The sequence below is a fragment of the Lissotriton vulgaris genome, chromosome 5 (assembly GCF_964263255.1).
Source record: "Lissotriton vulgaris chromosome 5, aLisVul1.2, whole genome shotgun sequence".
NCBI classification, from domain to species: domain Eukaryota; kingdom Metazoa; phylum Chordata; class Amphibia; order Caudata; family Salamandridae; genus Lissotriton; species Lissotriton vulgaris.
In genome coordinates, this window is record NC_141693.1 from 481950464 (window position 1) to 481966011 (window position 15548).

The 15548-nt window shown below is 42.7% G+C and overlaps 1 protein-coding gene across 5 annotated transcripts in view; it reads right to left on the reverse strand.

Annotated features, from left to right (window-relative positions):
* ATP13A2 (ATPase cation transporting 13A2) overlaps positions 1-15548 on the reverse strand; it is an 831233-nt gene that overhangs the window by 197600 nt on the left and 618085 nt on the right. For all 5 annotated transcript variants that reach the window (XM_086921931.1, XM_086921933.1, XM_086921932.1 and 2 more), the window contains 2 exons: positions 13167-13355; positions 9818-10024 (listed from right to left, as the gene is read on the reverse strand). In XM_086921931.1, the coding sequence (XP_086778057.1) occupies positions 9818-10024; positions 13167-13355 (396 nt within the window). The remainder of the gene's footprint in view (positions 1-9817; positions 10025-13166; positions 13356-15548) is intronic.

Sequence of the window (15548 nt, forward strand, 5' to 3'; positions counted from 1 at the left end):
GATGGATGAATGATGGATGTATGGATGGAAGGATGAAAGGGTGGATGGATGAAGGATAGATTGGTGAAGGATAGATGTATGGGTGGAAGAATGGAAGGGTGGACGGATGAAGGATGGCTGGATGAATGATGGATGGATGGATATGTAAAAAGATGGGTGGATGAATGATGGGTGAATGGATGGATGAAAGGGTGGATGGATGAATGATGGATGTATGGATGGAAGGATGAAAGGGTGGATGGATGATGGATGTATGGATGGGAGGATGAAAGGGTGGATGGATGAAGGATGGATGTATGTATGGGAGGATGAAAGGGTGGATGGATGAAGGATGGATGTATGTATGGATGGGAGGATGAAAGGGTGGATGGATGAAGGATGGATGTATGGATGGGAGGATGAAAGGGTGGATGGATGTATAGATGGATAAAAGGCTGCATGGATGAATGATGCATGGATGGATGTGTGAAAAGGTGGGGGATGAATGATGGGTGGATGGATGAGTGGATGGATGTATGGATGAAAGGGTGGAAGGGTGGATGGATGTATGGATGGGAGGATGAAAGGGTGGATGGATGAAGGATGGATGTTTGGATGGGAGGATGAAAGGGTGGATGGATGTATGAATGGATAAAAGGTTGCATGGATAAATGATGGATGGATGTGTGAAAAGGTGGGTGGATGAATGATGGGTGGATGGAAGGAAGGGTGGATGGGTGAATGGATGGATGATGGATGTATGGATGGATATGTGAAAAGGTGGGTGGATGAATGATGAGTGGATGGATGAATGAAAGGGTGGATGGATGAATGATGGATGGAAGGATGAAAGGGAGGATGGATGAAGGATAGATTGGTGAAGGATAGATGTATGGATGGAAGAATGAAAGGGTGGACAGATGAAGGATGGATGGATGAAAGGGTGGATGGATGAATGATGGATGGATGGATGTGTGAAAAGGTGGGGGGATGAATGATGGGTAGATGGATGGATGAAAGGGTAGATAGGTGAAGGATGGATGTATGGATGGGAGGATGAAAGGGTGGGTGGATGAAGGATGGGAAGATGAAAGGGTGGATGGATGTATGAATGGATAAAAGGTTGCATGGATGAATGATGGATGTGTGAAAAGGTGGGTGGATGAATGATGGGTAGATGGAAGGAAGGGTGGATGGGTAAAGGATGGATGTATGGATGTATGGATGGAAGGATGAAAGGGTGGATGGATGTATGGATGGAAGGATGAAACGGTGGATGGATGGATGTGTGAAAGTGTGGGTGGATGAATGATGGAGGGATGTGATGAGGTCGAACAGGCGCATTTATGGTTGTCAAAAGTTGATGATGAGGAGTACCAGTTTCTAGAAACTTTTGTCGGAAGGGGGTCCTTACGCCTCAAAATGTTTTACAAGGGGTCTCGGCATCAAAAAGTTTGAAGACCTCTGCTCTAGAGGGACCAGATGAGCATTGCAAGACACCGGGAGGGGCAGTGCAACGATGCTACGCAATACATGTCATTTGTGATTCTGCAGACTATGGTTATACTTGTGCTGTCAATAAACATGAATTTTGAAAAAAAAGAAATACATTTTAAGGAGCTAGACGAGATAGGCAGGCGTCAAGACCTCAAAATAGCCACCAATGTCCTTATTCATAAAGTAGGACAATCAGAGTACCGGTGTGGGGTCCACTGGCCGATAACACTGCTCAATGCAGAGGTCCAGGTACTTGCAAAGTGGTTGTTCGCCTGATTGCTACCAGTGACTGCTAAATGAATTGCAGCCGATCAATCAGGTCTCATACCATTGCAATCTACACGTCATAATCTTGGAAGTCTGTTTGGGTGGCTCTCTAGTGGCTCATCCTTTTCAGAGCCAGCAATGTTGCTGCCCTTGGGTGCAAAAAAGGCCATTGACTCTGGCAACTGGAGCTATTTATGGGAAGTTCTGCACAAGATGGGGTTATGGGAATAGCATGCATCACAGCTACAGCTGTTATATAACAAATCCAGTGGAGAGAGTCAGGGTAATCTAGACGATATTGGCAGAATTCAACTTGGGAAAATGGTCGCAATAGGAATGCTCGTTCTCGCCTCTCATTTGCCCTGGCGTTGGCACCTCTAGCATGCTGGATTTGAGTAGATACCTAGATCCAGGGGTTAAGATGTGGTCCGGACTGGAATGACATTATCTCCCTCTACGCTGACAATACTGGCAGACTTGCTAAGTTTCGGCCACAAGATTTTAGACATATTTGGAAAATACTCCAGTATAAGCATTAACTGGCATAAGTCAATGATGTCCACAGAGATTCAGATATGTAGGAACCTATGTGACCCTGGCCCCTATGAACTACGTCTGAAAAATTTGGGCTGGATACTGGAAGATTATAGTCAGTACATGTAGCATTGGAAGTATCTCCCTAATTAGCTAATGGACAGCGGCCATTTTCAAGATGCTAATGCAACAGATGCAGCGACATGAAAATTGCTCTGAGATGGAAGTGCCCTGGGAATAGCCAAACAGACCCTGACCAGGAATCACTAGGAGGGTAGGATTGACCCCCCAATTTACAGCTTTATTACCGGGTTTCACTGCTGGAGCAAGGACTCGTAGAAAAGAGACTTGCTCCGAAGCAATCTTCTCATTTAACTTCCTAACATGTTCTTAATTACGTATTGTGTGAAACTAATATGCACCACATCAAATTAAGGGCCAGAAAAGCTTGCTTCCGTGTTTATTAACATGAGTAACTCTAGTGGCTTTCTAAAATGGCTAACAGGAAATCTTTATTGCGCATGCGTCAACTACATCTACGCAGTATGACGAGCTTTCACTTGGACGGAATTCTTGAGCATGAGCAGAAGGTATTAATACAGCTTCTCAAAAACTCACATGCTTTGCATCTGTTTGCTTGAAACTAAATGGAGCTATTTTTACCAATGGTAATGCGGGGAAAGTATTAATGAGTAAAGGGAATTAGAGTAGAGATGGGTGGCATACAGTGAAACCATCTATTCTTGAAAGCAAGGTCTGTTTTTCTGACTTTATTATTAGCTTGCATTTTGGCCTCTTGGGTATGTCTGGAGTGAGCCGCATTGGCAAGTGGAAGTTAGCCCAGAAGAATGACGTGTGGTTCAAGAAGAGTGCAAGGCCACAGCCTGCTTGAAGCCTGAGAAACCGTCAGTACACGACCTGAATGAACAAAACCACATATTAAATTTAAACATTTGTATCGAATGTAATGTGAATGCAGGTGGGAAAATAAAGTTTGAATAAAAATTAAGGTGATGGATTTATTAACAAAGGGCTCACTGAAAAGAGTGATATGTAAGCATGGTGTGATGATCTTCCCTCCCTTGCCTGACCAATCAGAGTTAGTATTTTACGATATTGAAACTTTAATGGGTGGTACATGATGAGAGAAAAGGTATAATTGAGGTAGTTTTAGTTAGTGAGTCAGACGTCGATGCTGAGATGCGGTGAGCCGTGGGTGCTGTTGGAGAGATGCTGTGAGATGCTGATGAAGAACTGAATGCAGAACCGACTATCCTAATTATTAGGCTTAGAAAGAAGATCGCCAGAAGAATCTTGAGGAGGAAGAGAGTGTTAGAGAGGGGTGCGACGTGATCGTCGGCGTTAGAGAGGTCATCTATCCTGTCCTGAAGTTTTTGTCTCCTGAACTATCTCGGGCGAGCCCTACCAGCCCTTTGGCCAGGGGGTTGGTTTTCACACCATCCTAGGTAATTATCAGTTTTGTGAGGTTGCAGATGTTCTTTGCTCTCTGCCCTCTCTGTTCTGTGTATAAGTCATTGCAAGTTTGAAGTATGAGTAAATGATTTGATTAATTGAATTTTCTCTCCTATGAGTGATGGTGAATGTACTGTACTTTGGAGTGGATCACACGCAAATAATTTAGATAAAGATTTAAACTCTTTCCGAGTCTGTGGTTATTTTGCTTAAAGTGTCAAGGTTAGAATTAAGTTAGATTTTTCACCATCAACTAGTTCAAATAATGGTCCATCGACCAGAGGAAATAACTTTTTGATTAGTGAAATGTTGATTAGGAATAAAAGATAATCAATCTTAAAGTGTGGAAAAGTAATAAACTTTGACTCCAGCGGTTTACTCAATTTGTGTGTGTGTGGTAATTGGCCCGGGTGAGTATACGGTATTGGAGTATTTGTTGCAGGTACACTGCTGGATCAACACAACCACCAGTGGTTAACAGGTGGGCCTTTCCCTTCCTACAGGAATCCTCACTAATGGCAGACTTAAGTGCAATGAATCTGAGAGGATATCTTAGCAAGGCTGTTAGGGGGAATTGGTTGCCCAACATCCAAACCTCAACAGAACTTATAATTAAGATTTGGTAGAAAGCCACCTCGCAATTGGGATGGAAGAGTCAGGTGACATGTGACGTGAGACCCCTATGTGGAAATCAAACACCCTGCCAGCCTTGAAATCACTGGAAGAAGGAAACACTGGGATCAAATAGGAATAGCAAAATTGGATGATATCTGGGGACCACACGTGCTTCTCTCATTCCAGGAACTAGAGCCAGATTATGACCTAGCTAGTAGTCAATGTTTTCAATATGCACAAGTAAAACACGTCCTTGCAGGATATGGGGAGAAACTACAGGAGGTGATGGATGAGTCTCCAATGGAGTATTGTCTGTTATCCATTCTGCTATACAGACATGCAATCTGTCAGATCTAGAGGATGCTAGTGAACACAGCTAATCTTCACTGGACGCACGAAGGGAAAACAGGAAGGAGATCTGTGGAGGCTGGAGGATGATGACTGTGGAATGGCATGCCACTACCCATGCGAGGTTGCCAAAAAGGCTTGGTTTCCGCGAGTGTAACTCATAATACTGCACTGGGCACACTTTACCAGGACTAGGCTTTTCCGGATACGGAACACTGACAGTGACAAATGTCCTTTGGATGTGGGTGGGCGGAAGCAGTACTATATACTTTGTGGGACTGCCCAAGTTTAAGGGCATATTGGACAAAAACACTGATAGTTGCCCCGCGAGACTGTGTATGCTATTGGGGTAGGGTAAACACTCACCTTGAACAATGGGCAATCGGCATGAGCTGGTGCATGCAAACTTAAAGATCTGTATATAAAGCTTGGGGGTGCCCAGGAAATTTTTTACAAAATATGGCACCCTTGGAGAGAATTGCAAGACAGATTATGAGGTTTTGGGAAGCCTGGGAAATTTGGGTGCTCAAGGTTAGGGTGTGCTCTGGACCCAATGACCTGGGAAGTGCTTGTGGGACGCATAGTAGTTTCTGTACAAGGGAAATGTTGGGTCTGTCCTGTGGTGTTCCAGTGGAAAAGCAGGAATGATTATACTGACTATATCGACTGGCCTATGTGTAAAGGAAAAGTGCTGAAAGGTTTATGTTCGATGTTATTGTTTCTGCTGTATACTTTGAAACGTTTTTCTGCCCAACAATTTTTTTTCTATTTTCTTTTCAGCAACAATGAAGACATTGACAAGTCACAGATAGGACAATCAGACATTTTATGTGCACATAATAAACACTATGTCTCAAACTAAATCATCCAACCAAGGACTAAATGCAAATAAAAGATTAACATTCACAAAACAGTGGTGACGGTGGAGTCTGTATAGAATAAAACTAGTGTGGTCTGGGCGGTGCTGTCGAGATGTGGTAGGCTATCTGGGATATGAGTATTATTGCCTCTGAGCGCTACCGGACTAGTGGGGCACTTGCGGATGAAGGGCGCAGGTGACAATGGGTCGGGCTGTGTGAAGCTGCAGGAAAGTCCTCAGACGACCAATGGATAGGGAAGGATATGCAGCTTGCGGCCAGGTTACTTTCTCAGCGGCATCCCAGTGAATTCCGCTAGACATTCTTTTCTGGGTGGGTGGGTGTCATTCTTGGCCTTAATGTTTTCAATGTAGGTCTTCCAGCTCCTCTCTCCCACCATGCCACCTACCCTTGTGCACAGCAGCTGGGGTGGGGCAGCTTCTGCGCGGTCTCATTGCAACAATCTAAGTCGCCATCTCTGTGTGTCTGGGGCTCAGAGTGTCTTTCATGACATCACAATTTGCTGCTTAAATATTTCAAAACACAAGGTCTATAAATGTTTGTCTCCTTTAGCCTTAGGACGGAGGCCCAGGAGAGAGGACTCAGGAGTGGGTGCTAGAGTGTGTTCAATAAGGTCCGCTGTGATGGTTGTGACCTCCGGCCAGGTAAACGGCAACACTGTGCACTCCCATACCATGTGAAAAAAAATGGATTCCACTGTCTTGCACTTAGGACATTCAGAAGCAGTCGCAGGCACATGTGCTTTATGCATTGGGGTGAAGATAGGCCTGTTGTATGTAGTTAAATTGTGTGAAGAGAAATCTGGGGTTGCGAGATTGTGGAGCATTGTTCCACCTACTCTACGCATCCCTCGTGTCCTCTGGTGTTCTCGAGGTCAGTGCTGTGTATAGTGTGGAGATAGCTCGGCGCATGCCTCTGTGTGGAGGAGAACATGTAGCACTGGTGAGGGGGATGGTTCTGTTTCCCTGAAATTCCAGGAGGCGCGCACTGTTTGTTGTATGGCGTGGTATTTTAGGAAGTGTCCCGCACCTATGCTATATTTATCCATTAAAACTTGGAAGGACATACAGGTGCCATCACGAAAGAGATACGCTAAGTGGTCAATCCCCACCTACCACCATGGTGCAAAATCATGTCTCTTAGTCACTCCCTCAAGATCAAGTATGTGCCATATCACTATCGACAGTGAATATGGAATATGGGGGCGCCTGTCAAGCACAAATCACCGCCAGCACAAGGCGCCATCGCCATCTGTCGTGTTCTCCCATTGTGGACTGTGTGTCAGTCATATGTGGAGAAGTGTGGCTCACGGTGTAGAGCAGGCAGACCCGGAAGCTGAGGTCAGACCCGGGACCAGGGTTCAATTCCCGACGCGGCAGGGTCTTGAGCTCAAATGTCCACGGACTCGATAATTCTCGCTTCGGTGCCTGCTCTAATCATGGGTTCTCACTCTGCAACTCTGGGCATTAAGCTTGCTTAATCTCCACAACGGCCCCCCTGCGGCGGGATGCCTGGCTTTCACCTTGGGGATGCCCGTTAGGGGCTATCTCACAGGGAAAAACCAGGACGGGTTCCCAAGGCAAGCGCCGGGAAACCTCCGGGTAGCTGTGCGCTCAATAAATGCAATAATAATAATAATAATAATAATAATAATAATATGTACATGCTAGTCCCTACCAGAATCGTGCGGATGGCCGGTCGTCGGGGCATGAGATCATGCTCAGCTAGTGTAGAGGCCACTGCAGCTCTGCCGCCACGTAGTAAATTTCGAGGTTAGGTGCCCCAGGACATCCCTCAAGTAAGGGTCTCTGCAGAATAGCAAGAGCCACCCTCCAACGTCCTGCCCCTCATATTAGTTTCAGTGGAAGAGATATCCGCCACAAGTATTCTTTCCGTCATCACTATAAATTCTTCTTGGTCAGAACTTGCATGGGCTGTGGCACATCATTCCTACTACTAGAGAAAAGTCCTACAATTAGGCAAAATTACCACCACTACCTACATACACCAGACAAAATTAATCTTATTTTTTAAAAGGACTCTCACCCACACTGAAGTGTGGCATGCTTCGTCATTGAGTCCTGCGAATATTCGGGAGCTGCAGAACCTAATTAGTAGAGAAGTCGGGTGCGCGCCATAGGGTAAGTGTGACAAAGGAGACACCTGCCCGCAAGATTTCCATGAGGCATGCTAACGCCCTTTAAAAAAAACTGGGAGTAAATTTACACCTCCGTAAGCACTTGATACTAGACATTTGATGGTGAAGTAACGTATGATAGGAGTGAATAAGCGGCAAACCCACAGACAGACTACTAATTAAAATTAACATTTATGACGTCATAGCAGGATGCTTTAGGTCCTGAAGAAAGCTGGGTTATGTTTTGGGGACACATTACGCAGCAGAAACATGTTGACATAAGAATGTCTGAGTCAATAAGGCATCCTGCCCTGTTTTATATCTAGCCATGGTGGCTCATTAATCAAATTCGTTATGGGGTGTACCTGCTATTTTAACTTTGCCCTTTTCCCAGACCCCTACCATAGTCTTTAGGGCTACCATCAAAGTGCTCCCTCCAAAAGTGAGATCGAGCCCATCTGGCAACAATAGACTCGGGACTCGATGAAGCATGCCACACATCAGTTTGGTGAGAGTTTCTTTGAAAAATTAGAATTAGTTTGTCTGGCGAATATAGGAAGTGATTGTTCTTTTGCCTATTGGTAGGATGTCTCTGTAGTATTAGGTCTCGGGAAACTAAGTGGTCCGTCCATAAGAACTTGTTTCCCTCTCCCCTTTATGATTGGTGACACATCATTCCCCATTTCAGATAAGAATCACCCACATGGCTTGTTCCTGGGAAAAATTGCAGTTCACTGGCGTCTAGACAGATGACTCGGGTTTATTTCCCCTTACTTTCGGTCATATGGTTGGTCCATTTTTTTACGCATCATTTTCCTCTCCCTTTTTTCATCTTTCTTACAGAAAGCCCTCAAGATTTATTCCATTGTTATCACCATTTCATTCTGCCTTGGCGTCCATTTTTTGAAGTAAGTGTTCAGATTATCCTTTAATTTTGAGCTTTTGACTGTTTTATTATACAAAATGATTTTGATTTGTGCTTTTCCAGATGTATTTCGCGTACAAGCTCTCTTCTAATAAATTAAATAAGATTGGTGTCAATGATTGCCTGTAGGGCCCCACATAATACATTATATATTTTTATATGGTATCATATCAAGTTTGAGTTCTATTTTTTTCTATTTGTTTTTTTACCTTCAGGCATGCTAAAATCCCATTGCATATAACCTTGCCTTGATTATGGTGCTGCATTAAGTAGTTGTTGGGGTTGAGACATCAACAACTCACTTACTTAGTTTGGGATAAATTCTCACTCTTTTAGAGGAACATTTAGGAGACAACCAGAAGAATAACATTGGCCTACGCTTCTGCATTTACAGCTACTGCATTTCTCCCTTGAATGCCGTATTTGTTGCCATCATTATTACACCTTTGACTCACCCCGTCCACTGCGCTATAACGCCATTCACATATGTAGCATCCTGTTTGTCTGATTAAAAATAACACATTTATTTTCGGTATTCTTGTTATTGTGGGTTCTGCTCCTTACAGCATTTATTTATACAATGGGACCTTATTTGGTAGAGTAGGCACAACGTTATTAGTCTTCAAATCTATTTAATCATAAATGCCCCTGCAGGAGCCACTGTACTCCCCTACATGTCTCCTAGCACTACTCACCAACCTAGCCTCTCACTCTCCTACGTAACCCTATATCAACCCATTACTCTAATAACCCTGCAGTAGCATTACCAAATTCATCAATCTAATCACACACAGAATAATGAAAGTCATTGATCCAGCTACTCATCTATCTACAACACCTTCCTCTCACTCAGATGCTACACAGGTACAGTCAGCTATCTGCACCTGCTCACAGACCTAGCCACTAATATATACACACACTTGAAATAGCCTGCATCTTTATTTTTCCACAATTATTTCTTATACCATTAATGTGGCTTTACTTTTCAACATATGATTTGATATGGCTCTTGCACCCAAATTGGCTAGGATCACAGCTGGAATAGTAAACCACTTTTGTCAAAGTAAAGGGGATGAAGTAATGGTTTGGCCGGCAGCAATGGGTGGCGATGTACTGACATACAACATGCTTGCCTACACACAATCATCAATCAGCGATGCATACCCAGCCTGTCGATTCGATCATCTTCAGATCCATTGGGTCTCCGATGGGATGATCTTTCAGTAGAGTCACAGAATGGCAGGCCGCAAGGGCGTAGAGTAAGGGTCCATCTGGAAGATGACGTAACTCGTGCTGAATTGGCAGGAAGCAGTCCCGATCTAGGGGCACAACACCCCAAACATCCAGGCCTTCTTCGGTCAGTGTTCCTGTCTATTGGTAGGTGGAGATAGGGAAGGAGAAAACAACTGAGCCAAGAACCAAGATAAGCAAGAAGCATGAAGACAGCGGGCTAAAGGGAGAGAAATGGCAAATGAAGCGACAGGCGGTCAGAAGAAAGAGAAAGAAAGATGATGAGAATGGGAGAGAATGGAAAAAGGAGGGAGTGAGAGGAGAGTGCATAATAGGATCAAGGGGAGTGAGAAAGAGAGAGGGAAGATTAAGTAAAGATATAGAAGGATACAGATACCGGTGAATAAAGTGGAGTGAGGCGTAAGGTATGTAAGAGGAAAAGAGGGAATATAGTAAACAAAAATAGGAAAAACAAGAAGGTAAAGAGAAAAGAGAAAATTGACATGTGAAAAGGATGAACTGGCGCATGGGAGAAATCAATGTGTGTGCAGAGGTTAACAGGGGCACATATAAAAGTAGAGAAAGAAATTGGAAAACATTATCCACCCACTAGGTTTTGAGACAGATTATAAACGGCAGAGCACATTTCTGTGTGCACAGGCATGGTTTTTAGAAAGGGTAAAAGAGACGAGACAAGGTTTCACAGGATGAAAAGCTGGGGCAAACAGAAGCTGTTAAAACACTAATTTACTACACAACATTAATGAAAATAGAAAAGTTACTTGCCTGCAAAAATAGTTCTCAGGTGAGGGAACATCCTCAGACTAATAGCTTTAAAATAGCTCGCAGTCACCAAGTTGGACCTTGGAAATATCTACTTTTTAGAAATATTTTTTAAGCACTTTTTTCTACCTCTGTTTTGCCCAAAAAAAACTTGGAAAAGAAAAATGAAACTACATTACAACAATGGGTGAATTTCTCTAAAATGTTATAATGAGTGAATCTTATTTAGGAGCAGAGAGATCAGCCATGTTAGTTACCTCAATTGTATTCACCCTCTGGCTTCCAAAGGAAATTATTTGTCATAAACAATTATTTGTCTGGTGGGTTATCAACTAACTTGCCTGCAGTCCATGCACATCCAAATTCTATACAGAGTGGTGGTATCTAGTTCCAACAACTTAGTTGTTAAGTCAGTTTTATACAGAAGACATAATACTTGTTACAGAATTTCTCTTTTATCAGGTGTGAAAAGTGAAATGCAAAACAGTGAGTTATGAGAAAAATAGAAGATAAAAAGTGCACCTAAGTTTAGCTGAGTGAGTATTGATGGTATGGTTAAAGAATACAGAATTTGCTCTACAAACATTGTTCCAAATGTTTCCGCTTCAGCAATTCGTCAACATTTGTGTGCTTTACAGGAATGCAGCCGACTATCTGCGGAACAGTAATTAATTACAACAATCTTCACAAAGAAAACAGTATGGTTTGCGACCTAACTGTCACCCTCATTTGCTTAACTCCTATTTGATGGTCTATGTGGGCTTTACTTCCCAAGTTTGTCCCTCCTCAAGAGCATGAATACATTACTTCGTCTTTACGCTGTTCAATTGTTTGGGCTACTTTTTCTTTTTAGCTAAGCACTCTATGGGGGTGCTTTTGTTTTCCAGCTGTCTCCCTCATCTGCTTCACTGCCTCCTGTATACGTGCTTCTCTACCACCCGATTTTGCTCTATCTCACTGTGTGCTTCTGTGCTACCTTCATCTCCATGATCTGCTGTCTTGTTGTGTGCTTCTCTGACCCTCCACACCTGGTCTCCTTGTTGCTCTGTCTTGTCGTGTGCTTTTCTGCCCCTTAGTTTTGCTCTGTCTTGCCTTGTGCTTTTATGTCCCCCCTTCTCGGTGTTGCTCTGTCTTACCTCGTGTTTCTCTGTCCACCTCACTGCCAGTCTCCATGTTGCTTTGTCTTGCTGTATGCTTCTCTGCCCAATAAGTATTATTTCCATTCCCTGTGTTGCTTCCCTGCATCCATGTCGCCCTGTCTTGCTGGGTGATTTCTATGAACCTAAACCGTCTTCATGTTGCTCTGTCTAGCTATGTGCTTCGATGGTCCTCTTGTGTTGTTTCCGTCCCCTGTTTTTTCTTCAGTGCACCTTTTTTGTTTTTATCTACCAATCCAACTCTGGTAATTAAAAGAAAGAGTGCCTGTCATTTTGTTTACACGTGCACCTACATAACAAATTATTTAACAATGCTGCACTGCATCATGCTATCCATTTGGCAAACATAATGGGTAAAAAAAGGGTATGGCCTATTGGTTTTGCTAATGCTTGTTTCTCTGTGTGAGGCAGAATGCCTGTGAACGGTTCCCTTCCGTTCTTTTTTTTTAAAAGGGTAAATGGAAAAAAAGGTTTTGGTTCAAATGATGCTTGTTACTCATATACATTTTTATAATGGATTTCTCAATATTATTTCTAAATCTATATTTTTGAAAGCTGAAACAATGGCAAACAAATGTTGCCCTTTACAAATGCATTTTTTTCTCTTTGTTTAAACAATGGCAAACAAATGTTGCCCTTTACAAATGCATTTTTTCTCTTTGTTTAAACAATGGCAAACAAATGTTGCCCTTTGCAAATCCATTTTTTTCTCTTTGTTTCAAAACTATTAGAGTATCCTGCACAAGGGAGGGAACTATTCAATGCTTTTTAATACAAATTAAAATACCAAGATAAAGAAAAGGTGAAGCTGCTCTCTCTTCTGGCATGCTTCGGATTTCAGTAAACAGGCTACTGACGTGTAAAGTTGGAGGCTCAGAAAAAGGGATCCATCACAAAGTCTTAGATTACACCATGGCTGCAATTTCCTACAAAATGACTTGTACAGAGTAAATGTTTGTCAAAGTCAATGTTTGGGGAAGGTGCGGTGGAGACGACACTGTTTGGAACTGGAGGTAGGAGAAAGATAATAAAAAGACATCACTCCATTAGCCAGATAGGAACTTGGGGATTCTCAATCTCTGTGTAGAATGGAAAATGTTAAATATATTGTTTAAACTAAAACTTAAAAAGGCACACAAAAAATAACTGCTAAGTTTGAAAGAATCAGATGATATAACTTATGTAAATATGTGACGAACGCAGAAACAGAAGTATCCCATGGCAAGAAATGTAAATGCCCATCCGCTATAGCACGTTAGCATTTGCTTGTGGCACTGCCCATATTGAATGCTGGCAGGGAGCGGATTCGTGACACTTGGTTCATATGGGATCCAATGACTTACCTTGTCGAAGCAGGCTAGCTTGATCTTGCCGCAGACGTTGATGCGCGGTGGGCTGATGCAGAAAACGCCGTGGCGTTTCAATCGGTTCTGGGCATAGATGGTTCCCACGGTCATGGCAGCAGGAAGAGCCGGTGGCACAATGATTGTGATGACATCTAAGGCGCGTATGACAATCTCTGATACGGAAACCTGGCACACACAAGACAATCTTTCGATGAGAATCATGCGATCCCTTCACAGTCAAAATGTACTTTTATTTCTTTATTTAAACTGGATGGCATTTCAATCGCTAATGCTGTGCATAAGAACACTGGTAGCAGATGGGACAAATGAAGGTGGCGAGCATAAACAAAAAAGTGAGAAGCAACAAAGAACATTAGAAACCGCAAATGTGGACAAGTCTAAATGTAGAATTGACATACCAGTAGCAATATGTATAGTTGGATAGAGTGAAATACGTATACAGTGTCCTTCGATAAAAGGAGATGTCAATTATTCCAATATGTTTTAAGGAGTATTAATTGTTAAGGGACTCGAAAAAGTACTCCACCACTTAAATGAATTGCAGCCTCGAATACCGCCATCAGTAGTTTGTCAAAGGCCTTGTTCTTGGCAGAAAGCCAGATAGCTTGAAGAAGGTAAGCTGAGGTTAGTGGGTGTTGTGGTACTCTGGGTGACGTTCTGGTCACAAAACTGAGATCTCTATCCATTGAAGAGAGAAGAGTAGACCATTGAAATAATATTGTTTACTGAGTACTAGTAAGTTACCAGTACTTTGGGTCTGTGAAATGGAATGAAAGGGCAGGTCTTTCATGCATTGAGAATATGGTAACGTGCTGCAGTGTTGATGAAAGATTTCAGGAACAAGGATGGGTTGAGGAGAAGGCCAAAATTTGTGGCAGTGGATGCAAACGTCAAAGAAATGTGCAATAAGTGGATAGAGTTGGTCAAGAACCCATGTGGGTGAAGAAAAATACAAAACCACATTTCTGGAGAAGTCCAGCATGAGAGACTGGACAGAAGATTCAGTGGCACATAGCAATGTAGAGTTGGACATGCATTCCCGGATGCGAGAAGAGTTTAGAAAAGAGAAAAAGCTTTAAATGCCATCAGTGTATAGATGGTGAGAAAAACTGAATAAAGAAATGGTGTCACTGACCGAATTTGTGTACAGAGAAAAAAAAGGAGTGGGGAAAAGGATCGTCCCTGTCGGACTCTGAAAGGCATAGATGTCAGTATACACCTTTTACATGTTAACGCCCCCCCTCCGATGATCACTTCTTCATGCATTCACTCCTCACATTGTTTTAATTCTCCTTCTCCCATTTTATCCCTTGCTCTCCTTCGCCCCAACTCATTTCCTCCAACATATTCCAGCCACAGTAATATTTCAATTCCTCCCACTTAACCTCTCCCAACTCCCACTATGCCCTACAAATGCTCATTCTGCCTATTTCCTATCCAGCTGTTTTATCATCTCAGATTTAGTGTTTTTACTCTATAATATTAATAAATCCTTCCCATAACTCCCTCTAGCTTTATCCTGTTCATTCGTTGTTCCTGTGCCCCCTCATCTCCCCATATGTCTCACTTGCCTCATACACCCTGCAGTCAAGCTCCAACTGCTCTCTTCCAAATATATTTCCTCACTCCTTCCCTTTCACAAACTCTCTACTCTTGTGCGATCACTCTCCTTATGCCAACTCTAATCACATATCAGTTACTTTCAAACTTCCCTATATACCATAACTCTGAAATGCGCTAATTCTCAAGCCTGCTATGCGTGGGAGAACAAATTTCCTAGATTTGTAGGACCGCATCCGAAATTCTTTGTGGAAATCTTCTCCAAATAGCGGCGTAATCCCAAGAAATAAATGTTGTGAATCCCGTCCTTGCTCCCTACCTCTACTCCACCTATCCTTTAGATCTTTTTTTTACATTTTCTGCAGCCCTCATGCTCAATCCCTCACCTTTAACATTCCAGTTCCCATTCCTGTTCTCCCCTCTCATCTTACTCATTCTTGTGCTATCACCTATCATGTTTCATCCCTTCACTCTTCTTTATCACATTACTCATTATCTCCAGTCTTTCATCCCACTTCATACTTTGAGTTCTATGGCTTCTCAACGCTCTTCTTGCCTCATCCCCTACCCCCTCACATATAGCTCTTAAATTTCATGGGAATGATTAACAATGTTTGTTCCCATGAACAGGTGTGTTTTACTACAGGATATTCTGGTGTACTATATAAGGTTTTAAGTTAGACACAACTATTGGCAAAGTAACGTGAATTTGGTCATCCATCTATATCAAAACCCTTTCTGTTACACTCAATCTTCCTTCCAACAACCCCAAAAATGTCAGATTTACAGTTGACAAAT